Source organism: Manacus candei, unplaced genomic scaffold, assembly GCF_025592945.1.
Source record: "Manacus candei isolate 608988 ecotype Guabito, Panama unplaced genomic scaffold, ASM2559294v1 h1tg000046l, whole genome shotgun sequence".
Taxonomy (NCBI): Eukaryota; Metazoa; Chordata; class Aves; order Passeriformes; family Pipridae; genus Manacus; species Manacus candei.
This window is the reverse complement of record NW_026138094.1, coordinates 15289535-15314000: the sequence shown is the minus strand read 5'-3', so window position 1 is coordinate 15314000 and position 24466 is coordinate 15289535. Positions and strand designations below refer to the sequence as shown.

At 43.8% G+C, this 24466-nt stretch overlaps 2 protein-coding genes across 7 annotated transcripts in view; one reads left to right on the top strand and one right to left on the bottom strand.

Annotated features, from left to right (window-relative positions):
- The window catches only part of IQCH (IQ motif containing H), a 53221-nt gene extending 47716 nt beyond the window's left edge, over positions 1–5505 (bottom strand). For 4 of the 6 annotated variants that reach the window (XM_051796863.1, XM_051796861.1, XM_051796862.1 and 1 more), the window contains exons 1-5: positions 5423–5505; positions 4629–4745; positions 4182–4279; positions 3744–3858; positions 2524–2646 (exon numbers count right to left, since the gene is read on the bottom strand). In XM_051796863.1, the coding sequence (XP_051652823.1) occupies positions 2524–2646; positions 3744–3858; positions 4182–4279; positions 4629–4745; positions 5423–5458 (489 nt within the window). In that variant the 5' untranslated portion in view covers positions 5459–5505. Of the gene's footprint in view, positions 1–2523; positions 2647–3628; positions 3859–4181; positions 4280–4628; positions 4746–5422 lie in introns of those variants that run through there. The other 2 variants (XM_051796860.1, XM_051796864.1) reach the window with 2 other exon arrangements.
- Positions 5506–5613: 108 nt separating this feature from the next.
- AAGAB (alpha and gamma adaptin binding protein) lies at positions 5614–23950 on the top strand. The gene is made up of 10 exons (XM_051796917.1): positions 5614–5720; positions 11078–11268; positions 11792–11888; positions 12587–12676; positions 14958–15041; positions 19658–19740; positions 20170–20263; positions 20924–21028; positions 21273–21322; positions 22170–23950. The coding sequence occupies exons 1-10, from the start codon at positions 5639–5641 to the stop codon at positions 22245–22247; spliced, it is 954 nt and encodes a 317-aa protein (XP_051652877.1). The 5' UTR covers positions 5614–5638; the 3' UTR covers positions 22248–23950.
- The last annotated feature ends 516 nt before the right edge of the window (positions 23951–24466 follow it).

The following is a 24466-nucleotide window of genomic DNA, read 5'->3' as shown; positions in this document are numbered from 1 at the left end:
CATATTTAATAATTATCCACTCATCATTTCTCATTTGTTACCCACACATAGACTGCAAAATAAAGTGATGCCCAGTCTGTGGGCAGACAGAATTACAGCCTTCCTTTTAAAATAACTCCAGAACTTCACAGAGAATGAGGCTTTATAATCAGACCCAAAAAGGCACAAAAGGGCAACAGTTAATTGTTCTTAGTTTCTATGATAAAACTCAGCATCAGCAACTTTATAATACCAAAAGAGCAAGAAAAGAAGACATTTTTTGTGAAACAATGAGCTCGTTACTAATAATTTATCAAACTACTGCAAGGGCAGGATAATAAAAAGTCCAGGTAGGTTTGTGCTCCACCTCCCTCATCACCTCAAAGCCGTGGTTTTAATCTCACCGTGTTTTTAACTGCTCGGGTGTCCTTCAAAGCTCTCGGAATACCCCTGAATGCAGCTAAGCAAGCAATTAGATTTTTTAATTTCCTTCCACGAGAGTCGTTTTGCCGGTGATTTTTTGGTTTTGGGGGAGCTGCTCCTTGACCTCAGGGACACACCTGGGCACGCGCGTGTAGGAGCAGCGCCCTCTGACGGCAAACGGCGGGCAGGGACCACCTGCCTTAATTATTGCAGCGACTTCAATCTGCATTTCACCAAAAATTAACAGATCCAGACCCGCGGATACACACGGATCCACGTTGGTTGCTGTTTGTCATCATATATATCACGTATGATTATATATATCATATGCAGTCACTGCTGCAAGTGCTGGTGGGGATCGTGCTCAACAAAAAAATTCACACCTCAGCAGAGGATTTTACAAATCTTAATTGCAACATTTTACCCCCAGGACATTCCAAAACACCACACTGTGTCATAGGATGGAAACGGAATAAATAATATCACAATATTAATCTAATAATTTTAAATAGAATAAATTGGAGATGAAATACCTACTTGCTTTTCAGCCCAACTGTAAATATGTATCCGAGAGCCTGACTCATTCCCACTAAATGCTTGTAATTTAAGTCACCAATAAGAAGTTTTCTGTGCTCAGTGTTTGAGGGAGAGTGGTAAAACACATGGCTCTCTGCAGTAGGATAATATTCCTCTCTGTGAGTGTTTTAGAGTGGTTCTAAAAAGCTATTAGCCATGATGCTTTTTTCTAATTAACTCTGTATCACAGGGGTAGACAAATCACCTCTTAGTCTGGGCAACAGCTTTCAAAAAATCATTTTTTACAAGTGGCAGCTCACAACTGTGCCATTCACAGATCCTCTTGATGTTGTTTAAAAGCAAACACCCCAGAATATCTCTGAGAGCACTGGGCTTGCTGCATAATATTCTATTCCATAAATTAAATCATAGAAGAGCATCCCCATGTGAGACCATTGGGCATGTGGACCACAGTGCTGTGCTAAATTTGGGAACATAATTGATTTTTGGAGGGATGCCTGTGCCTATTAACTTAGTTTTCTAAAAGCATACTTTGCTAAAAATGTCCTCTTCATGTTCAACTGTTTATTTAAGTGGAGCAGCAGTTACAGAACAGAAATTTGGAAGAACCAAAACTTAACCTTGCACAGCTTGAACATTCCCAGGGCAGAGAGAAGAGGAGAGAAGGGTTGATTTGATGGACAGGACTCAGGATACTCCTAGGAGAGGGTTGTGGAAATGCTTGATATCCCTTGTTTCCCTCAGGGAAACAGCTTGACCAGGTAGAAAAGAAAGGCTGTGCTCCAGAAGAACTTGTAGCTGACATTTGGGATCTACAAGACATGGAAATATCTCCACATGGAAAGGAGGGAGCTGAATTTGTCCCCCACATTCCAAAGTGCTCCCAGCAGGAAGTGCAACTCAACATTCCCTGCCAAACCACATCAGAAAAATAAGATGTAAATGACACCTAAGTTTGTGCAGGATTCTGATTCTCCTTCAGTAGAAGCCCTATTTTTTAAATTCTGACACTGATTTCTGCTCAGGGCCAGCACTCATGTGGCAGGATTGCTTTTGCAAAAAAAACCCCAAAAATCAGCTAAAAAGGAGCATCAAAACAAAGCGAAAGCATTTGTCACTTATTCCCAACAATCCTGTTGTTATTGGAAAACAGAATGTGTTCTTGCAGCTTTACAAAATTTTAAGAAATGGCAAGAGAATGAACAACTGAAAGGCCATTTTTATCAATAAAATTCCTTTTACTTCTGCTCTCATCTTTGGGTCATACCTAAAACTCCACAAGCTCCAGTTTGCTCATCTCCTCCCCCTGATTTTCCTGAGATTACTGACCAGGTACAATCCCATGTATAATTTATACTTTGCTGGATTGGGATCTTGGGTCCTAAACCTGTTACACTGCAGGTTTGTTTTTTCCCAGTACTATCACTTGAAATGTTTTGATCCTTATATATCAATGCCAAAAATTAGGACTTTATGTGGTGTTTTCACTTAAAATATTTCTTTTCTTTAGGTTTAATACACATTAATTATAACAGTGCAAAGCAAGGCATATAACAAGCCCATAAGTTGATATAAGTTACTTACAGGAGCAGATTTTTTCTTAGTTATAAGTGGCAGCCTGGTCTCATCATTCTGATGTTTTAAACCAGCTTTATTTTCCATGTTCTCTGGGTCAAGCATGATTTTAATATCCATTTCCACCTGCTGCTGAAATATAGAATAGGCATAATCTTAAAATAACTGCACCAGGACAGAAGTGCTCATAAGCAGGAGTTGTCTAATATGTCTAATAAATTTGCAAAATAATGATAAAAATTCATGTTATTTGACTCCACACAGCACTGGGCAAAGTGCTCAATGGAAAACTTTACAAGGATTCCACACCTGTGGAAATTTATTAAAGCCAAAAGCCATGCCCAATGTTTTTATGGCAGTAGAGGTTTCTTAAGTTGAAAAAGTTTTGGTTCATATTCTACTGCATAAACATAAAAATAAATCTATGAAAATTCCACTTTTTACAAACAAAACCTGCCACAAAAACTTCAAGAATCATTAGATGTGCATTTGAACAATTAAACAATTGTATTACTTTGTGAAAGCACTTAAAATGGTTTAATTTATTTATCTGCACAACATCTTCTTTTGGTAGTAATTACAAGCAGATGTATCAATGAGATGCTCATTTAGATTTGGGGTTGTAAGAACAAAAGTTATTATCCAAGCCAATTACTCTTTTACCCACATGGCTGCACAGAGACAGAAAGTTCAATTTTCACCTCCTCAGTGCTTTTGTGGTATTTATTTTCTTACTGTAACACACCGTTCTGCAGAGAGGAAACTGCTGGTGCCATTAAAAAAGGGAACTGAGCACCTTCTCAATTAAAACAGGAGATGATTCACAATGCAAAGGCCCCTCTCTGACAGGGAGATGATCAGGGCAGGAGTGGAAGACACCTCTTTGTGGTTCCCAGGCTTTATTAGGAGGAAAAACCCAATTCCACCACATAGCAGGGGAAAAAAAAAGTTAAGAGGGACAGTGCTTCTCAAATCCCCCCGAGCTGGGTTTGCAGACTTATCCTGCTGCTGCTAAGACTCAGAAATAACAATATTAAACAATAATTCTAAGGCTATTCTGACACCTGTGGACAAGTTACTGCCCATATGACAAGTTTTGATGTGAAAACAGCACCTGGGCTTTTTTGGCTGCAACTTGGTTTTCCCCCAGCTCCTGCAAACATCACTTATGCTCCATGTTACTCATTTAGTGGGGTCTCTGGCAGAATAATTAGGGTGTTATTTCAGACCTGGGAACCTTGAGGCACACGTGGTGATGCTCTGCTGCATGTCTGGACAGTCACAGGCTCAACAGGGACTCGAGGCAAAACCAGCTGCTTCTGAGAAGCCCCAGAAGGAAGAGCCCTGGTTTAGAAAGAAAAACAGTGAGGTTTTTTAAATTACATTGATTTCACCTATTAAACCCATACTGCTTTCATCTGACTGGATCCAAAAGACTCTATTTTATTTACATCTGCATTTAGCAAAAATAAAGCCACAGCAATTAGCAGAATGCTGCTGTAGCTTCTCAGAACTAGATTTACTTTTGCATTGTTTTTTTACCTTAAAATGAAACCAAAATAGCACATGACCAAACTAACTTCATCCAGGCCAATTCTCCCACTTGCTTTACAAAATTCTGTTACATTTTCTGTGTCTTGCTGCAATAAAACAGCTGCTCCACTTACCATTGAGGGGCCTCTTTTGAATTGACTTCTTTATTACCAGCAGAACAAACAGGTAACACTTGTCCACTTATAGCATTTAAATAATTTTCAGCACATTTCTGTTAAGAGGGGGAAAAATAATGTTTAGACTACTACAAAGGTATGAGGGATATTAAATTTAACTCAGTTAATTCAGCAAACCAGATCTCCACTTGACTGAAAAGTTGATAAGGAGTTTGTGCCTCTGTTGGACTAAAAAATCTGATTTTGGCTGATGGGCACAAGATCAATTCATTCTGATGACCCAAAAAATTGAAGCCAACGTTCTGAACTGTAATATCTGAGGAATCCCATCATTTGCTGATTAGAAAGGGATCCTGCAGGATGACAAATCAGTGGCTCCATGTGAGTTACTGACAGAGACCTCAACAACTGAATAATCTTCTGGGTCTGCTCTATTTTACTTACTCTCAGCCCAAGCTCAGTTCTTTCAGGTGCTGTTCTGAGGTCACTGATATCCACAGTTTCTGTTGTTCCTTTCAGGTTGATATTTTCCATTTTAAGTTTGTGAAGGTCTTCTTGAACCTAAAAAAAACAGGTTAGAACAAAAATTATACCTGTAACCAAGCCTCATGGGATTAGAGAGAAGGATTTAATCCAAATTAAATGCTTCTTAAATACAGGAAAAAAACCAAACATGTGCTCTCCCATACTTTTGTACTATTATAAATAAAAGAATACCAAGCCAATTACTTAGTCATTGACTCTAGAAAAGCTGAGGAAAAAATCAATTTGAAAACGAACCTCACAAAGCAACGAGATAAACTTCAGGACTGAGGTTCTCTGTTTCCTCACACATTTCACACACGTCTCGCAGCACAAGGGGCTTCACTGGGCAGGGACCTCAAAACCCTTAATGAAGGACTTAAAACTCGGGGCAGCCTGTGAGGAAAACACATCAAAAACGCGTATTTGCCTTAACTAAACAATTTCGAGGTCTCGCTAGGCTAAACCCCACAGCATTTACGCAGCATTTCCACAGCCCAAGCCCCGACCCGACCCCCACCGGCGCCTCCCCCTCAGGGAGCACCGGACGCCCCGCGCCCCCCCCATCCCCTCAGCAACATCAGGGCGCGCCGCGCCTCAGCCGAGGGGTGGCCCGGGGGCTCGAGGCGTGCCGGGGAGCCCCGCAGCTGCTCTGCCGTGGCCGGAGGGGCCGCTCCGGGGGCAGGAGCGGCCGTTCCCGGCGCTCCCGAACGCACCTTCCCCGCTCCCGGCCCCGCTCCCGGCGCGGCCATGGCGGCACCGCCTCACCCGGCAACGGGACGCGCTGCCCGGGCCGCACCATCCGCCCCGCCGCGGAGGGGGGGAGAGCGCACCGAGCAGGGGCCGAACCCGCGCTCGGCCCGGCTCCTCCCCGTGCCGCCCCCCCCGCGCGCGGGTGGTAGCGGCGGCAGGGCGGGCGCGGCGCGGGCGCCATGGCGGCGGAGGCGGCGGCGGGGCCGCTGGCGCTGGTGACCAGCTGCGCCGCGGGCTTCGCGCCCGAGGAGCTCGTCAAACGTGAGTCGGTGCCGCCGCGGCCCCCGCGAGGGCGGAACGAGGGGACTCGGCCTGCCCGCGCCCGCTGGAAGCGGCCTGGCAGCGGCTCCTCCCCCCAGCCCGGGCCCTTAGGGTGGTTGTGCTCCCGCCAGGGTCCCAGTCCTCCGCTCAGTATCCTTGTTCCTCTCTCAGGGGCTCAGTCCTTCCGTCAGGATCGCTGTCCCTCGCCAGCAGGGTCCCAATTCTCCCTTCAGGTTTCAATCGGCACTTTAGGAGATCAATCCTCCCCTCAGGATCGCTGCCATCCCCTCAGGGTCCCAGTGCTCTCGTCGTGGCGGCTGAGCCCCCCCTCAGAGTCACAGTTCTACCCTCAGGGTCTCAAAACCACCCCTCAGGGTCCCAGTTGCCCCCTCAGGGTCTCAAATCCACTCCTCAGGGTCCCAGTTGCCCCCTCAGGGTCTCAAATCCACTCTTCAGGGTCCCAGTTGCCCCCTCAGGGTCTCAAATCCACCCCTCAGGGTCCCAGTTGCCCCCTCAGGTCTCAGATCCACCTCTCGGGGGTTCCATCCTCCCCTCAGGGTCTCGATCCTTTCCCCCCAGCCCCAGGGCTGCCACCCAGTCCCCTGCAGCCCGTGTCAGGGACCTCCTTAGTGCTTCAAGGAAATAATTCATTAAACAGGGATGGTCTGGAGCCCTAGGTTGTGGTTTGTCCACTCTGACACCCAGGGTAAAGGAAGCCCCATGTCCCAAAATACTCTTTTACCCCCTTCTGTGGGAATAAGCTATTGTGAGTTATACCTGGACAATTTGAGAATTACCTTAACCAATTCTTGTTTCTCTGGGATGCATCAGTGGTCCCTGGAACAAGAGGGGGACTCCAAAGCAACCCCAGTGGCTCAGGATTATGGGCAAGGGAAAACCAGGAGCAAACTAAATACTGTCCCTTTGCTTTCACCTGCCCATTTATGAAGTGAAGAGACTGTCTTGGACCTTCAGGATGGTGGAATTTCTAAAATTCCTGCTGGGCCTGGGCTCTTGCATTAGACCATTTGTTGTCCCAGTGCAGAAGCACTAAAAGGGAAAACTAAAAAACTCATCTGCTCTGCAGTTGTTACAATTGCAGATTACAATTCATGTCAAATACATGGAATTGAGTCTGTAGGAAGTGGTTTTCCTGGAAACCCAGTATTCCTTTTCATGGCTTTAAAAGGGAACATACGGAGACCTGATAACAGAGAGAACCGTGGGGGGATTTTTGGTAATTCTAAATTCAGAGGGATTCCAAAAAGAAGCTGTTTACATCTTCATGGCTTTCCCATTACAACATCTTAGGACAGCCTTGCTTTTTAGGGAACTCATGAACAGTTTGCTATGCACACTCGAAATGTAGAACTTAGCACCCTCATCCCCTTTTCTGGATTTATTTTCATCTTTTCCTGAGCAGGGTCTTACTTAGGACCTCACAAAGCACAGGGCTGCCCCCAGGAACTGGCTCCCTCCATCTCATTAAACTACATTTTGAGACAAAAACAACAGTACAAAGTCTGCAGTCAAAAGCTTCTCTGCCAACTGAGTTGATACTGAATTATTTAAGGATTCCACAGCAAAGAATATAATTATTGGGTTTTGCTTATTTTTGAGGAAAATAAGCAAATGGGAAGGTTCAAGGTTCCTGTAGGTTTCCTTTGATTTTTTAACTTTAATTTCCCCATGAAAAACAAAAAAAAAAGAATGAGTAGAAAGCTTCATAGAAATGTTACTTAATCTGAGAAAGTCTTAAATTTAAACTTCAGATTTTTTTAAAATAGTACTCACTTTGAAATGTCTCAGCTTCCACCAAACTGGAGTCTCACTGCTTTCTCTGGGTGTCCTTGATTGGGTTTCTTCACAAAGACATTAAAATCTTCCTGAAAGAAACAAGATGATTTACTAAAATACCATTTGAATTTTAAGTGTCTGTTTCGTTTAACAAGTGAATTTAAATCAGATCCATCCAGCAGAACATTGTAAAACATCCAAGGACATACTGGTGGGGACAGGGCTGGGCTGGTGGGGTCAAACAGCCTGTCAGAACCTTCCAGGCTAATTCCAAGTCTTTTCCCAGTAGGAAATGACTTGAGGATGAAGAAAGTGTTATGGTATATTTGCTGGATATATTTTTATTTGTTCAAGTTTCTGTAGGATGATCTGAATGCTTTAATTTATTGGGTGTTGTGGCAAAACAAAACTATTTAAAATGAACATAGATCTGTGTCTTATTGTGATATATTTATCACAAATTAAAACAGCAAATAAGATTGTTTCAGTTTTAAAAACACTGACCAACAGATAAATCCTGCCTGATGTAATTGTTTTCCCTTCTTTCCCTTCCCTTTTTTGACTGTTTACCACTCCCCTCCTCCCCTACAGCACATTTGGGGTCTCTTTCCTTCTTGGTGTAGTTTTTAGGAGTATTTTTTATGGTTTATTCCACCAGGTGGCTCTCAAGGCCCAGAATGTGGGAACTACTTGGAATACCTGACAACTCTTGAGGATTTGGGATCATTTAGGGCATTGTAGGAGGCTGATTTGTGTTCTTACAGCATGGATTCAGTCTGAAAAACACCAGGAAGAGTGATCAGTACCTTAACCCCTTTGGAAAGGAAAACACCCTGCAAAAAGTAGTTATGATTATTCCAAAAAATATTACTATTTAACACCATGTGGTCAAAATGCTTAAAAATATCAGTTGGGTGTCAGAGAACAGGGAAATTGCTGCAAGAGAGCTACACAGGGGTGTTTGATTATTATTGATAATACTGATTATTCAGCTTTCTGAAAAGTTTTTTCTGCTCTCCAGTTCACCTTTTGAAAAAGTATTTGCACTAAGCCTCAGTATTAAAAAAGGGAATGGATGTGAGGTTATAGAGCTTTGCCATGTCTGCTTTGTCCTCCAAGTCATTGTTTCATTTATCTTGTCTATAGGCAAGAATATGAAATTAAAAGTTAACAAGTCTAAGTCAGTAAAATGAGCAAAGATTTATGTAAATAGCTGAAATTAATTTCCAAAGGCATCAATCAGGATTAATGTCCACTTCATTAAAAATTATAGATAGATCCACTCACCTGTGAATGAAGGAGGACACAAGTAATGCACTAACTGAAAATCTAAGCTGACTGCCTGGAAGTAAAACAACTCCCAATATTTCTTAGAAGACTCTGAACTCTAAACCACGTTTTTGAGTGACACCAAGCAACTTTCCTGAGTGCCACGAGCTTTTCCACGAGTGTTTTTAGCGATGCCTCTGGAGTGTGTTTGCATTCCTGTCACCCAGAGCAGCCTCTTCCCTCTCCCAAAAGGGGAGCTGGAGAGCCCAGCCCAGCAGGCCCTACTTCTCTTGTGGTCACAGAGTGACTCACTTGGTTTTCCAGGCTCTTTGGATGGCAAACCACTGACACTTTCAGTGGCTGAGGAGTTTAATATTAAAAAGGAGTAACTCCCTCCTAAGCCACTCACGAGAGATAAGTTGGACAAGCCACCTCCTTCTGCCATATTCATTTTCTAGGAGTTTATTCTGTATCCAAACAGAACTTCATGGGGTTATTCTGATCAATATTCCTTAGACTGAATACCAAACTATTGTGGCTGAATTTCCTTTTTTCACTAAAATACATTTTGTTCCAGAAAGAAATTTTTGGAATGCAGAGGTGGTAAATATGACACCTAAAACTAGTTTCTGCATAGAATGAGAACTCAGTTGGAGTTGCAGTATATATTTCTCTTGTAGTCTCTGCTTGTTTACTCTAAAGGCCAAAACCTAATTGTTTTAAGCAACTTTTGTGGGAGAAAACCCCTCCCAAGCTGTTGAGTTTCCTGCCAGGCTGTTCTGCAGTAATTTGTTACAACTCTGAGTGCAGGCTGGGGCCACAGCAAATCTGAATCCTTTCAGCAAGTTCCTGAAGCCCTTTTGAGTTTAGTGTGCAACATCCATTTTTACTGAGAGAGAAATTTCACAGGGAATTGGCAAAATCTTTGGCTGCAGGATGGGTCATCAGCAGCACAATGGGATGAAAGAAAACTACTTAAAGTACAGGAACAAGGAGCAGGTAATAGGAAATGGGCCATGTCCTCATGCTGGCAGTACTTTGAGGCCTAAATTTGTCCATGAACTCTTCTGCAAGTTAAAAAAAAAAAAAAAATCACTTACAAAGCAAATGTAAAAACCAATTGCTCTGAAAACTCTTGGCATCCCAAGTAAAAAAAATAAAATAAAAAAAAAAAAAATCAAACTTTAACCTGGAAAAAGCACATTTTTCTTCACAAACCCAGAGAGGAGATTCCTGTTTCATCCTCTTCAGTAGGAAATGGCTCCAGGGTTCTGTTTCTGAGGTGGAATTTCTCCCTCAGGTTCCATCTCCTCCTCACTGCTGCAAATAATCCTGGTTCAGAGCTCCCCTCTCCCTGCCCTGTACACTGTGTTCATTCAGCACACCAGACTTTGCAGTTAGTTGCAAAAATCATTGAACCTTTCTATGGCAACCTTGGCAACAGGCTTTTCCTGCCTTTTTATTAGTAAGATACAGATAAATTCAAATTCATGGTCCAGACTATTTGGGGAACAGCCTTTTCTTACAACTCCAGGAACTGCCTCTCAGTACCTTAAAATACAACCTTTAAGATCCTTGAAAAGCTGTGTACTTTATTTCTTTAACTCCTCTGATGCCCCAGGCAATTGTGAATGACTCAGGCCATTTTATAAATAATTGACCTGTGTTTTCAGGTGACCTCGAGTTCATCCAGCTCCAACAAGGTATTCTGCCCTTTCCCTGGAGGTATGGAGGGATGCTCTGCTGCAAACTCTAATCCCACTCCGTGAGGTGCCAGGAGTGTGCACTGGGAAGGTTCCTACCTGGAAGGGCAGTGTTTAACATCATCTTATCAAACACTGCCTGGGATTTTAATTGTTGAACTCCTACGTGGAATTTAATGGGAATTACAACCAAATTGTAGTAACTGGGTTCGTTTTCTCATTAGTTACCTTCAGGTTGTGGTCACAGTCAAACAGTTCTTTACATCTGAATGACTGTGTGAAGGTTGTTTCTGCTGTAACAGAGTCAAGGTGTTCTCTCCATACATCCTGTCTACAGGCAGTGAGTTTAACACTTTAAAAAAGGCATTTCCAGGGAAAAAAAAGGCTTTCCAGAGAGCTGCTGTACCATGTCTTACTTTGAAAACTAGAAAGCAAATTCTTTTGAAAGCTAAGTATTAAAATCTAGGACAGAGTAACAAATTGAGTTGAATTTGTAGAGATCTTGAATACAGGCTGGTTTATTATAGCAAGAAAAGTTGGCACTGTACTCTCCTTCATCACCCTTCTCTTTCCTTTTCTCTTCCACAGGTATCACAGGGAAAGATGACCTGACTGTGGGTGCAATTACGAGTGGCAGAGTGAATTTTTACCCCTGGACAATCGATAACAAGTATTATTCTGCAGATATCCATCTCTGTGTGGTCCCAAACACGTTCCACGTCACCGGAGAAATCGCCGAGTCCGTGCAGGCGTTCGTGGTGTACTTTGACAGCACAACAGTGAGACTCTTCTGCTTCCTTTTCTTGCTTTATCTGTGTGATGGAGCTGCCTTAGCACAGTGATAACCATAAATGAGATTCTCCCTCTTGTGCCATCCCTTCCCTCCAGGCTGTGCTATTAATTGTTAGGAGATGCATGTTAAATTATGCCTGCTAACAATAGCAGCAGTTCCCTCCCCTTTTACTACTCTACTCCAACTGGAAGAGAGGTTTTTAAGATACAAATATGCCACTAAGTTAGGCAAATCCTCTTCCAGTGTTATTCCTACCTGATGCTGCTTTGGAAAGGCTCCTTTAGGAGAGCCAAAAATGAGGGAGCTAAATGTAAGATTCAGTGCATTTTATCCAAAATTGTTGCTACTGAGCTGTAAGGCAGCAGTGGAAACAGCGCTTTAGCAGGAGCCAGAAAGACTGAGACAGAAAAAGCACATTTCCTTACTTCATTTTGTTCTAATACTATTAAAAACTCAAGTATTTGAGGATGTATTCCAAAGAATTCCTTTTTTTCCCCTCCTGTCTTTAGAAAACTGGGCTGGAAAGTGTCTCTGAGTGGCTGCCCCTGACAGAAGAGTGGCTGCCAGAGGTGCTGATCCTGGTGTGCGACAGAGTGTCTGAGAACGGTATGAACCCCCCAGAACTCCCCCACTGACAGAGTCATTAACCCTGCAGGATAATTCATTAATTCAGTCAGTTATTGCTCAGAATATCTGGGTGCAAGTGGCCCTGAGATGTGCTGAACAGCCAAGAGACTCGGGAGCAGGGGCAGAAACCATCGGCAAGTTGTGGTTAAAGCTGAATCAGAACTGTGCCAGCCTGCTCAGAGTGAGCTCTGGGTGCCCTGCCACTGCCAGGAGAAAAGGCCTTCACACTGCTGGATCTGCATGATCCTGGGGGAGGCTGTTGGTTGCTTAATTCCAGTGGAAAGGACTTTTTTTTGACCATTTGGCCATTAAACACAACAGTGAGCTTGGAGGTGCAGATGTGTCCCTGCAGCTTAACTCACTATCAACCCCAGAGTTAATGGAAGTCTTCTTTCACTGTAGCACCTCACTTACATTTTCCTTTGAGTACCTTCCAAAGCCATTTAACTTCATGACATTTCAAAAAACCCCCAAAACAATTCCAAGGAGGAGTTTAACTCTGCAGCTTTTGGAATCCCAAGTGAATGAAGGACCACAGCAGCTATAACAACACTTTTCCCCTATACAGTCCAAAATAAGCAAACAACCTTGAGTGAATCAAACACAGCTAAATATTCAACTGCTGATACTGCTCTCAAATCTGTATGTTTAATACCCATTTTTGCTTCCCAATTTAGGTGTAAACAGACAGAAAGCTCAAGAATGGTGCATCAAACATGGCTTTGAGCTGGTAGAACTTAACCCTGAGGAGCTGCCTGACGAAGATGGTAAGACTGCCACTTCTCTTGTCATTTTGAGAATGAAAAAACACCCCAAAATAACTTCTAAAAGTTATGCCCCTTGCAATTGTTGATGTGCCACATGATTACAACATGGAATGCTCCCAGTTGGTGGGGCTTAGTCTCAGCTATAAAAGGTCAGGAGGAGGAGGAGGAGGTTATTTCCTCTGAGAAATTCCATTTGTCTCCTCCCAAATACAGCTGCTGTTTATGTAGCACCTCCATAAAAATAATAATATCTGCTCCTTTCTCTGGCACTGAACCCTAGGGCTGTATTGATACATTAGGAGCATTTATATTCCACTTGGAAAATAAATTCCACTTGGAAAATAAATCTAAAAAGAACGAGAGATGCACAAGTGCAGGAAAACTCTTTGTTGCTTTAAAAAGAAACTTAAACTACTGTAACTACCAAGAGAAGATAGACATTATTCAAACAGTGACACCATGGGCTGAAGAGGGGAGGTTATTAAAAACATTTTAGAACAACATACAGGGTTACACAGGAAATAAACCAGTTTCAGAATCACTGGCTGCCCATACGTTTGTAACTCAAAGAAAAAAAAAAAAAGGCAAAAAAAAAGTCAGAAGTGTGATGTTCCACTCCTGAAGAGTGACTGTGCACTTCCTGAGAGCCTTAGCAGCATCAGCCTTATCTCCTCACTTCAGTGATGCAAAAAAGTGTTTCCATCTTACCCCTACAGAGCCAAAACGAGAGAAGTGACTGCACTGTCAGGCTGGAGTGCAGGCAGTCACTAACATTTCAGGTTCATCAAAAAGAATCCAGTGTAAAATCCTCAGCTAGAGCACAAGTCCCACCCCTTTCCCCCTTTAAAGGCTCAGTAAATTGTATCTTGAGTAGCTGAGAACTCTCCTTCTCCCCTCACCGTGCCTTTAAAGTGCTTTTTTTTTGTTTGGTCAAAGAGGAAGGGATGCACATGTTTCTGATTCCCAGAAAAATCACAAGTGAAGACCCTTGAATGCTTGGAAAGGAAATATTAGTAACATTACATTGAGTTATTTTTCTGTTGAATAACTCTTTTAAAGAACAAGCTGTTTACCATTTACATAATATAAACAATAGGAGTAACAACGACTCAGGATGTTAATTTTGGGAATATTAAGATCCATGTTCTTCCCTAGATTTTTAAATGGTAGCTGATTCACTGTGACTCATGCAGAGGAGGAACTGTGTTCCAGTGAGTAACTTATTTACCCCATAAACATGCTGTGTGAATTACAAAAGGCACAACAGATGCAGTAAACACTCTGGGCCAGTATCTGCTCAAAATTCTGACATTTCTGGCAGCTCATCACAAAAGAGCTTTTGCTGTGACTCACTGACACTCAGCCAGGACAAGAGCTCCAAACTGAGACTTTGATAATGACTCTGATATAAAACCAAACAGCAGCATCACAGAGGGCAAAACATTTGATCTAAGGGGTCAGAGAGAGAGCTTTAAATTCCTTTTTAAAGGCAGTTTCAATTACTGCACCTGTCCCTGAGTCACTGGGGTTTGATTTCTAAACAATCACATTTTTGTAACCAAAGAATTGTTTGGGTGGGTTTTTTTTTTTTTCCCTTTGTGAACCTGCACAAACATGGGAAGCTGACTAAACTGAGGAAATGGGAAAACTGACTTTGTCCCAAGTGGTGTCAGATCTATTCAGTAAATAAGTTCAAATCTGAATAATGCTTTCCCTCGTCTTTCAGGTTCCTGTAATTCCCAGGATTACTGGAACATTCCGAGATAGATGTTGTGGAGACAACTTTACAATAATCAATCTCATTTCTAACAAGCATCACACCTTTTTTAAATGGTTGTCTCAACTTCTTTACTTTCTAAAGTAAGGAAGAATAATGCTAATACCTATTTTTATGCCCCACAGCATTAATTCTAATATCTATTTTTATGCCACACAGCACTCTAAAAGATCCTGGGGTAAAAGGTTTTAACAGCAACTTAAAAATTGTCTGTCACTATTAAATTTACTCAGATGGTACTTAACAATGTAGATCTGTCCCAAAGGCTGAGAGCTCACAGTTCATTATACCTGGAAGCTCAGACCAGGAAGTGAGGTGTTAATTTAGATTTCTTTGGCCTCTCAGGAAACAAAGGTGAGAAATCTGTGTTTCCTCCCAGAAGAGACAATTTCTGTGGATTGGGAGAAGATGGGACAGGCCTGCAGCCACACCTCTGCTGGCTTTGGGGCCCCTGGTGGGTTTGGGTGTGATTTTTAGGAGGGCAATGTCTCTGTTCTGGTTTAGATGATTTCCCCGAGTCCACCGGGGTGAAGCGGATCGTGCAAGCCCTCAATGCCAACGTGTGGTCCAACGTGGTCATGAAGAGTGGTATGTGACAGCTCCCTCCTGCCTGCAGTCTGGGAATCCCACAGGGCTTGGGCTTCCTACCAAAAGTTTAAATTGAGCTACTGCATCACTAGAGAGAGATCTGAGCACCCCTCAACCTTTCCCGGGGAATAAGAGGGTTCAGGGGTTGCTTTCCTTGTCCTTGATGTCCCAGTAAATCTCTCCTGTTGCCTGTGAGTTTATCACAGAATCATGGAATGGTTTGGATTGGAAGGGACCTTAAAATTCATCTCATTGCACCCCCTGCCATGGGCAGGGACACCTTCCACTAGATCAAGTTGCTCCAAGTTCATCCAACTTGGCCTTGGACACTCCCAGGGCTGGGGCAGCCACAGCTTCCCTGGGAAATCCATTCCAGCACCTCACCACCCTCACTGGGAAGAATTTCTGTGTCAAGATTTACTCCTGTTTCAGCATCTGCTCCTGCTCCCTCTGTGCTTTACCTTGCACCCTGTCAATAACTGAGTGAAATGTTCCATGGATTCTACAAGTTGCAATGAAAAATGAAAGGTTGTCCCCCCAAACTCTAGCAGGAAATAGTTTGTCATTATCAGGTCTAAAAACTGATACAGGGTTTGGTGTAGAAGAAGTAAAAGGTAAAGTCCAAATTTGGGATTTATTTTAATTTTTGAAACAAGGAGAATAGCAAGTGCAGAGATGAGATTTGGCAGAGAGGTGATGTCAAATGTTAAAGGATGTACCAAGTGCATTGCAAGAAGGATAGATTTCCCTGCAGAAAACCCCACTTGAGTATGTGGAAACCACAGAATTTCTTTGAAACAGGCAACCTCAGATAATTTCCTGCAGACAAGTGATTATCTGGTATCTAGAATTTTGGGAAAAAAAAAATCACTTTAGGTTTAGACTCATTAGAAAAGGAAATACTGTGGCTGCAAGTGCAGACACTTCCATTTACTTGAAAACCTTTAATTACCTTTCTAACAACACGAGGTGCTGCAGGAAATGTAGGAGGACTAAACTCTTGGGGAGGGCTTGGCCTCCTGTTTCACAAACCCTTACCCCACCAGAAGCCTTCCAATGTCTGTCTGCTCCCTCATGTCCCGTTTTCTCCTGTTGTGACTTTTAACTGTGAGCTGATTTAAAGTGCTGAGAGGCTTCTGCTCCTCCCTGTAGCTGCAAAATGGTTGCTAGGACTCAGTAAAACCAAGATGAGGACTCCCAAACTGATCATATGTTTTATTTTTTTAATGCAGCTTCCTGACTGTTTCTCATCCTGCATCAGAAATGAGGTTAAGGTGGGGTCTGACTTAGTGTTACCATTGCAGAGAACCAGGTGACCACGGCAGATGGTGCAAACTTATCTCACTTGTGCCAAAAGTGGTTTCTTAGCAGCATATTTCCTGCATTTGGCAGATGCTACCTTACAGAAGGGCACAGTTCAGTCACATGTTCAGTTTTTCATGGGGGGGAAATTCCTACACATCACTGCTGTGTTCTGGAAAGGTCAGACTCCTTGAAAATCCAGATTTTCTATCTCCACAAAGCCCACACATCACCACAAACCCCTCAGGAAGTGAGCTATATTTGGAAGGTGCTGCAGCCTGACTGTGCCTTCAAAGGGAAGCTCATTTTACTTAAAATAAAACTTTTTACAACCTGTAACACATCTTTTGTTTTCAGCTTCCTCCAGCTCCTGCAAACTGGCTGCCATGTGAATCAAACTTTAGCTTTTCCACTGAATTACCTACAAGTGCTGCCTGCTTGGAAACCACGCTCTTGTGTTCCATGGGGAGATTTTTCAGAGAGCATAAGATAATTCTAGTAGTAAATGTGTAGTAGCATGTGGTTGTAGCACTGTTAAGTGTAGCTATCCAAAAAAACAGTGTTACAGCATTGCCTTCCTTCAACAACCTGTTCCTGTGACAATTTAAGTTTACAAGCAGAGCAGGAATGACTTTCTTCAAGCATGAGCATTAAACCCATATTATTTTACTGCATTTTATCTTAAGCCCAAACACAATTCTTCTCAAGCTGTAGTTTTTCCACACACCTATTAAAATTTTGACTTTTTTCTCTTAACATTAAATATATCCATTCTCACACAGATTCATAAAAGTAGTTATCCAGTGTAACACAGTTGAATTATAAACAATTTTACATCAAACACATGCTTTTTGAGTAAATAAATTATTGAGACAAACAAACAGCCTTACCTGGGGGTCTCCAGAGGGCAATTCCTTTTTGGAGCTGGTGTAAAGCTGTTGGTTCTCCAGCCCTCAGAGCTCTCTCACTCTGAGAAGGAGGAGGTTTTCTCCCCCTTGTGCAGGACACAAGTGATTCTCCAGATAACATATTTCCCTCCCCACAACTGCTGCTGCCTTTATCTGTCCCTCCAAGAGCTCGTGTGGTAGGAAAAGAAACCATTTCCTGCCCTTTGGAAGAGGAGCTTGGCTTGTTCCCTGCTTAAATCCCTCCCTCCTGAGCCCAGGTGAAGGTGGTTCCCTCAGGTGGGGCCAATTATCTTGCTCTAGGGAGAACTTTTAAACTTAGTTATTTAAACTTGGGTTGGAAGGGACCTTAAAGCTCATCCAGTGCCACCCCCTGCCATGGGCAGGGACACCTCCCACTATCCCAGGTTGCTCCAACCTGGCCTTGGACACTTCCAGGGATCCAGGGGCAGCCACAGCTTCTCTGGACAACCCAGGTCCACCATAACCACTGATTATTACAATAAGTTGGATGAGCTAATTTTTGGCTTGGCTGCCCTAAGAACACTGTGTAAGGCATCACCCACTTCCTTAATTGCACCCAGAAGTTGGAATAACTTTTAGATCCAATAAAAAGGGTTTATGGAAGGCTCTTTTCAAGGGTGTGCCTGCAACCGAGTGTTATGTCTGCCACCTCCCTAACCACGCAGCCAGAGACAAATAGCTGCTGTCCAGAGAGCCCTGCTGGAGATTCCAGGTTTTTCTGAAAGGGATGACATCTGTAATTGTTCTGGCTGAGGCTCTGTAGTGTTGGAAGAGGGGATGTGGAGCAGGGAGCCCCTGTCATTTTTCTGGACAGGACAAACTAATCCCAGATAGGAACGAGGTCCATGATTAGATCACTCCGTCCAGCCCTCTGCCAATGTGGGAATGTTCTCTCTCCAGTACACTCTGGCCTGCAGTGTCCAACCCCACTTGAGATGACTCAGAAATTGGCTGAATGTCCATCTTTACAGCTTCCCAAAAGACAGCCCAATGAAACCTGGGGAAGCTGCTTTGCTTTGGGATACAAGTCCTGGTGTTTTATCCCTCAATTCCTGTTAATTTGCTGGCGGACTTCACAGGCTCTCCCATGGCAGCTGGACATTTTTAAGGGAATTCATTTGGCTCCACTGATTCACTTCTTCCCAACCCTTTGGAAGGTGACCTGTTCCAGCAGTAAAAGTGGATAAAGCAGAGCCAGTGGCCCCAAATACCTGCTGGGGGGAGCAGGAGGGGAGGAGAGGCTGGGGCAGGACACACGTGAGCTGCAGGAGCATCCAGCAGGAAAGGAGGTCCCAGGAATGCTCTTGTGGAGACGTGTTTACGTGTTTGCTGGATGGCTGATGGGTTCAGTCACACATCCAAGCCCTCCAAAGGAGAGTCTGGAGAAATGGCAGGGAAATTTGGACAGTGCATCAAAATGACATCAGCTCAACAGTTGAGTCTAGAGCTTAGTCATGAGTGTAATCATTTAGAACACATTTATTTTCAAAAGTAATATTAAATCTTTCTTTTGGCACCGTTCATTGTTTCCTGGCTATTTCTAGTACAATAACTTCACATTTCAGTTTTAGTTGACTAAAATACAAAGATTTGCAGAAAAATCTCCTGAGTCCCTTGTGTAACTGCAAACATTTACTACTCCGTGCAAGGCCAGCTTGTATGGAGGAGTAAACTATGACTTAGAAAAGCATGACTTGGTATAAAAAACACCTCATAATATCACCTATTATACATATATTTTTATATAAAAACAATTAAAAATGCAGCTAGTTTAATTTAAAAATACTGTAGCACATCTGTTGTCTTAGCTGACTGTTTAGGTTTAGGTCTGAAGTCACTTTTTAGGTTAGATTTTAAAATCCCATTGAAATACACAGCAGGGCAGCAGCTGTGGAAGGCCCAAAGCACCTCCACAAATTGGATTTGATGGCTGGCTCCTTCCAGGAATTCTGAATTAGATATTTTATAAGTTGCCTTTGCCATTACCATTTAAACAATTTGTGTGTGAGCAAAGGCACTTGTTGCATCTCCTGTATCCAGCCCCAAACTCAGTGCTGCTTCCCATGCAAGTGTCAGGAACACCAAATGCTGCTCCTGGATTTCTCCAGCTGCCTCATTTGGAATCAGGAGCCATTTGCCAGCTCAAATCCTAAAGGAGCAGAGACTTCAAACGAGAATTAAAAAGATCCCACATTTGTGGCTCCCCGTGAGAAACACTCAGCAGTAAATCTTGCTAACAGAGTTTAAAAAACCCTTAGAAAACATGTAAAATTTCTGCTTAAAATATATTTTTAAGGCACTGACACCTTTTCCCTGAAATCCTCTCTATCCCACCTGGCCAGTTCCAAGTGTTTGTGGTAACTGCAGCTTCTGCTTTGTCTCCAGACAGGACCCAGGGCTTTGGGCTCCTCAGCACGTTGGCGGGTGCGAATCGAAGTGTCGGCCCTGAAGAGACCCAAGAGACAGAAGTAAACAGTAATTCCTGGTTCCTGTCCTTTGCTCAGCCTGTCCCTTGTGCTGCCCTTTCCTGTGTCACCCTCAGGGTGGTGGTTGTCACCTCCCCACTGTGCCAATGTGTAAAACAACCCCCAGAGCCAAGGAGAGATCACTAAAAGCTCCATCCAAGATGTTTCTCATTAATCTGTTAATCCAAGAGCGGCATTTTGGGCAAACCAAAAACTACCATTTCATAATGTTATTTAAAACCATATTCTTTCCTAAGAAACCTCCCTGTTGTACCTGTTGGCAGCCTTGCAGAAGGGGTTTTTCGTGGCACAGCTTTTGCAGTGACAGCTTAAGATGAAGCGTCAGGTTTTGAAGTGAAAACAGGAAGCACTCGATTTGCTGATGGGGTTTTTTGGTTTTTCACACTCAAACACCTGTTTGTTTGTTGACAGTCCAACCCTTCCCCAGCAGACAGAGAAGATTCCCAGGCTGACAGCAGGGAAGATGGAGCTGGGACAAACAACCTGCAGCTGGACAACGCTGCAGGTGAGATCTTGCTCTGCTTGGAGCAGACACACCTGGCTGGGATGGTCCCACAAAGCCACTGGGAAAAGTGAGGATAAATGTACTTGCCAGAGCCAGTCCTTAAATAAGTGCAGCATTCCAGGAGATGGGACTTTCTCACAACTTGTATGTGGAGATCTAAACACAGGGTATCACTTGTGGTCTCAGCACTGTCTCATCAGGCTTTAATTCACTCTGTGGTTCTTCCTAGAGAGATCATTCCAGAATCAGCAGGGAACTTTTACTGGATGAACTCAAACACACTCTTGCAATGTAATACATCATAAAATCCTGGAATCCTGGAATGGTTTGAGTGGGAAGGAACCTTAAACTCATTCCCACCCATGGCAGAGACACCTCCCACTATCCCAGGTTGCTCCAAGTTCATCCAGCCTGGCCTTGGACACTTGCAGGGATCCAGGGGCAGCCACAGCTTCTCTGGGCAACCTGTGCCAGGGCCTCCCCACCCTCCTAGGGAACAATTCCTTCCATAAAATGCCTGATTTTCCATGTGAACAATCAGTAAATTGTTTGTTTCTCTCCTCTGGGGCTGGAATTTGCAAATGAGATTTGCAGATGTTAAAATACCGGATTTTTGCTGATAAACCAGAATAATTTCTCTTCAATCAATCTCTGTTTCAGATCCCATGTTGGACATGGACATCCAGGAGTTGGCCAATCTGACCACGAGAGATGGGGACCTGGAGAACTTCGAAAGGCTGCTCTCAAAGCTGAAAGAAATGAAAGGTAACAGCAGGAGGGAGGTACCTGAGCTCTGGCACCTATTCCAGGGGCTCAGGCATGACAGCCAGAGAGTGAGTTGGGAATTCTGTATGAATTCCTATTCCTGTTTAGTAAAAGTAATTGCTGTTACTAAATGAGATCACTTTTTTATGATCTCGAACTAGTTCCCTAAATCCAGCTGCAGGAGGTGTTCCTGTCCCTGCTCACTGCTGAGGCTCACAACCCAAGTCATTCCTCTTTTCCACAGATAAAGCTGCCACGTTGCCTCATGAACAAAGGAAGCTCCACGCGGAAAAGGTGAGTTTGGGAATCGCTGCTGGAATTACCAACAATGGGGTTTTCCCTTCCTAAGCCATAGCTCCTGCTCCTGGAGGGTTCCTGGGGTGAGAGGAGTAGAAACAAACCACTCAGTCCTAGGGACCTGTCAGGTATCTCCCAAGAACTGAGTAACAAACCTGGAATTTTGAAACACCAGAAAATTCCAGAATGTTTTGGGTTGGGACTTCAAAGATCATCTCGTTCCACCCCCTTGCCATTAAGTTCCCCTTTCCCTTTCCCTTTCCCTTTCCCTTTCCCCTTCCCTTCCCTTCCCTTCCCTTCCCTTCCCTTCCCTTCCCTTCCCTTCCCTTCCCTTCCCTTCCCTTCCCTTCCCTTCCCTTCCCTTCCCTTTCCTTTCCTTTCCTTTCCTTTCCTTTCCTTTCCTTTCCTTTCCTTTCCTTTCCTTTCCTTTCCTTTCCTTTCCTTTCCTTTCCTTTCCTTTCCTTTCCTTTCCCCCTTTCCATTTCCCTTCCCCTTTCCCCCTCCCTTTTCCCTTCCCTTTCCCAGCTGAAGGCCCTGCAATCACAGGAGTTGTTGTCCAGCTTCCACAAGTCCATGAAAAAGCCTTGATCTCCTGGAAAATTTAATCAGGCCTTAATTAGCACAGGTTTGGTATCAGAGGTGCCTCCCATGAATCCTAATTAATTGCCTGGAATTCCTTAACCTCAGAGGGGTGAGGTCACACTTCCCAACCTGGTTTGTATCCAGATAACCTGGCTGCCACATGTACCTGCTGCTCAGTCTCTTCTTTTTGGGGTGGTAAATTCAAATTCTTCAGTCATTTCATGGGAATTTTTCTCCTTTCCCATCTCTTTTGCCATCGTAGGTGGCCAAAGCCTTCTGGATGGCAATTGGAGGAGACAGAGATGAGATTGAAGGTCTCTCCTCAGATGAAGAAAACTGAGTTCTTCTGTAGCTGGAATTGCAGAGCAATCCTGCAGGAATGATCTTTCCCTGTAATTAAGTGTTTATTGCCAAAAACCCCATTTAGCTTTAGCCCCTCTCATTGGGGAAAGGATTCCCCGTGTCACTGTAGTGAGTTGAACATTCCAGAGCAATTCCTGGCTCCAGTGGGTTTGTCTGACTGTCCTTTGTCCTCTCCCAGAGGACTTTGGAAGGTGCCACGTGCGGTTCAAGGAAACAGGAATGAGTTTACATTTCTCAAATGAACATTTTTATTGTTTCCTCCTCGGAGTTTAAATAAACAAACGTGCTCCCAGTTATCTTTGCACACGTGGCTGGGGGTTGGGAAGTGACTCCCTAATTCCCAACTCCACGTGTTTGATGGTTTTATGGAGCTTTTTCCCAGTTCAAACTGAGCAGGTTTCTATGAGCCATGAAGAGGGAGCTGCTGAACTGTGCCCTGCTGGGGATGCTGTGCCAAGGCTGCTGGTTCATCCTGCCAGTGCCAAAGCCATGAAAAATGGCCCCTGGGCTCTGATTCTGTTGGAATTTTGTCTGTGTAACTAAGTGGGCCTTCCCTGGAATGTCAGGTGTTGTCCATGCTCCCTGGCCTTCCACTAGAAACTAAATTTGGGATGAAATGCCAGACAGATTTTTGCAGCTGTTCCAGGGTTGAATTCCCTGCCCAAACCTCCTGCAAGGCCTGGCAGCACACACAGCCCTGCAGCTGGGGAGGCTGTCCTGAATTCCTGAATACCTATGGAAAGCACTGGGATTCCAAAGTGCCTCTGGATGTGTTTATTGCTCCCAGTCCTGGGGGTTCCCTGGGAGGCACCAGAGTGCCAGTGGCACTTGGCTACTGTGTGGGATCAGGGGTCAGGTGGAATTCCCCATCCTGATGGAGTGTATCCTCCCAGCACAGACCTGCTGGGGGGAAGGAAAACAAGAAGGAAGGTGGAGCCTGGTGAGGGAAGGAGAGGAGAAAGGGTAAATCCATCCTGGCTCCTTCTCTGCTACACTCAGCGGATCAGTGGGAAGAGGCAGCCAACAGATTCCCTTGTGGAAGAGTCCAACCCTCTCCAGTGCTTGTCTTTCCCTTTTCAATCTGAAAATCCACCCTGTTAAACAACCTTAGTCAGAAAGTTTGGAATTAACTTTTCCAAAGTCTGGGTTTCCTGTCAGTAAATTTCCTGAGTGCTGAGCCATCGGTTTGCCATCTGTTACCTGATGGCTTTGCATCCTGAAGGCACTTCCACAGTCACTCCTGACATTCCTTGTCCCTTCTGAGACAAATCAAAGGAAAATGAGCTCCTTGGAATGCTGGAAATCATTTCCTGAGTCGAAACTGCAGCGTTTGGGAACAAGACCTGAAGCCTCCCTGGCAGTTTGTAAATCATTCCCATCCAAACCTGAGCAGTGTTTTTAAGGAGAGACGTTCCTTTCCCAGGGATACACGTGCAGACATCCAAGGAAACACCTGCCAGAGCCACCTCTGCCCACCAGCTGCCAGGCCTTGCCTTCTCCCATTTCTCCAGCCTTTTCCCAGCACAGGGAGCTGCAGGAAGGACCTGAAGGTGGTTCATTCCCAGCAGGGAATGGTTTTCCATCTTGGCTTCTTGGTACTTGAAGACTTTTTTTTCCCTTTCCAAATGTTTATTGTGCAATAATGATAAATGGCAAAAGTGCAGAGGGAATGAGTTGAGGCACTGAGGAAAACATGGACTTGGATACTTCATAAAACCAACCCTTCAGGCATGTGATAGACACCTGACTATTTAAATTTGATAAAGTCATACCAGTTCAAATCCAGCTCTTTTCTGCCTTTTTACAAGGCAGCAGCAGCTCATTCCCAGGTTAAGAACTCTTTGAAACATATTTTTGTTGTAAATATGTGTTTATAGGTGCACAAATCATGGAGGCAGGAAGTGTGGCTGGAGACACCAGGAAAAAGTTTAATGGTCCTTTATTGTGTTTTTAAATCAGAGTTTAATTTGGGGGTGGCTTGGGGGTTTTCTGTGGGTTGTTTGGGGTTTTTCCTTCTGAAGAGACACTTTGGTTTTGGCTACAGAATTTCTTTACAAGATAAGAAGTTACAGAAATGAATAAAAGGGGAATAATTCATGGAAAAGCAAACCTGAAATTGTGTCTGTCACTCCGATTCTCTTTGTGTGCCACAGCCTTGTTCAGCAGCAACAGAAGAATTCCCATGGTTTTTGGAGA

What these genes read in the sequence shown, in the direction of transcription:
- AAGAB (XM_051796917.1), top strand. Translation starts at nt 5,639, where the DNA reads ATGGCGGCGGAGGCGGCGGCGGGGCCGCTGGCGCTGGTGACCAGCTGC. An exon ending in GCCCGAGGAGCTCGTCAAAC is followed by an intron (nt 5,721 to 11,077) that starts GTGAGTCGGTGC and finishes TCTCTTCCACAG; the next exon opens with GTATCACAGGGAAAGATGAC. An exon ending in GGAAGCTCCACGCGGAAAAG is followed by an intron (nt 21,323 to 22,169) that starts GTGAGTTTGGGA and finishes TTGCCATCGTAG; the next exon opens with GTGGCCAAAGCCTTCTGGAT.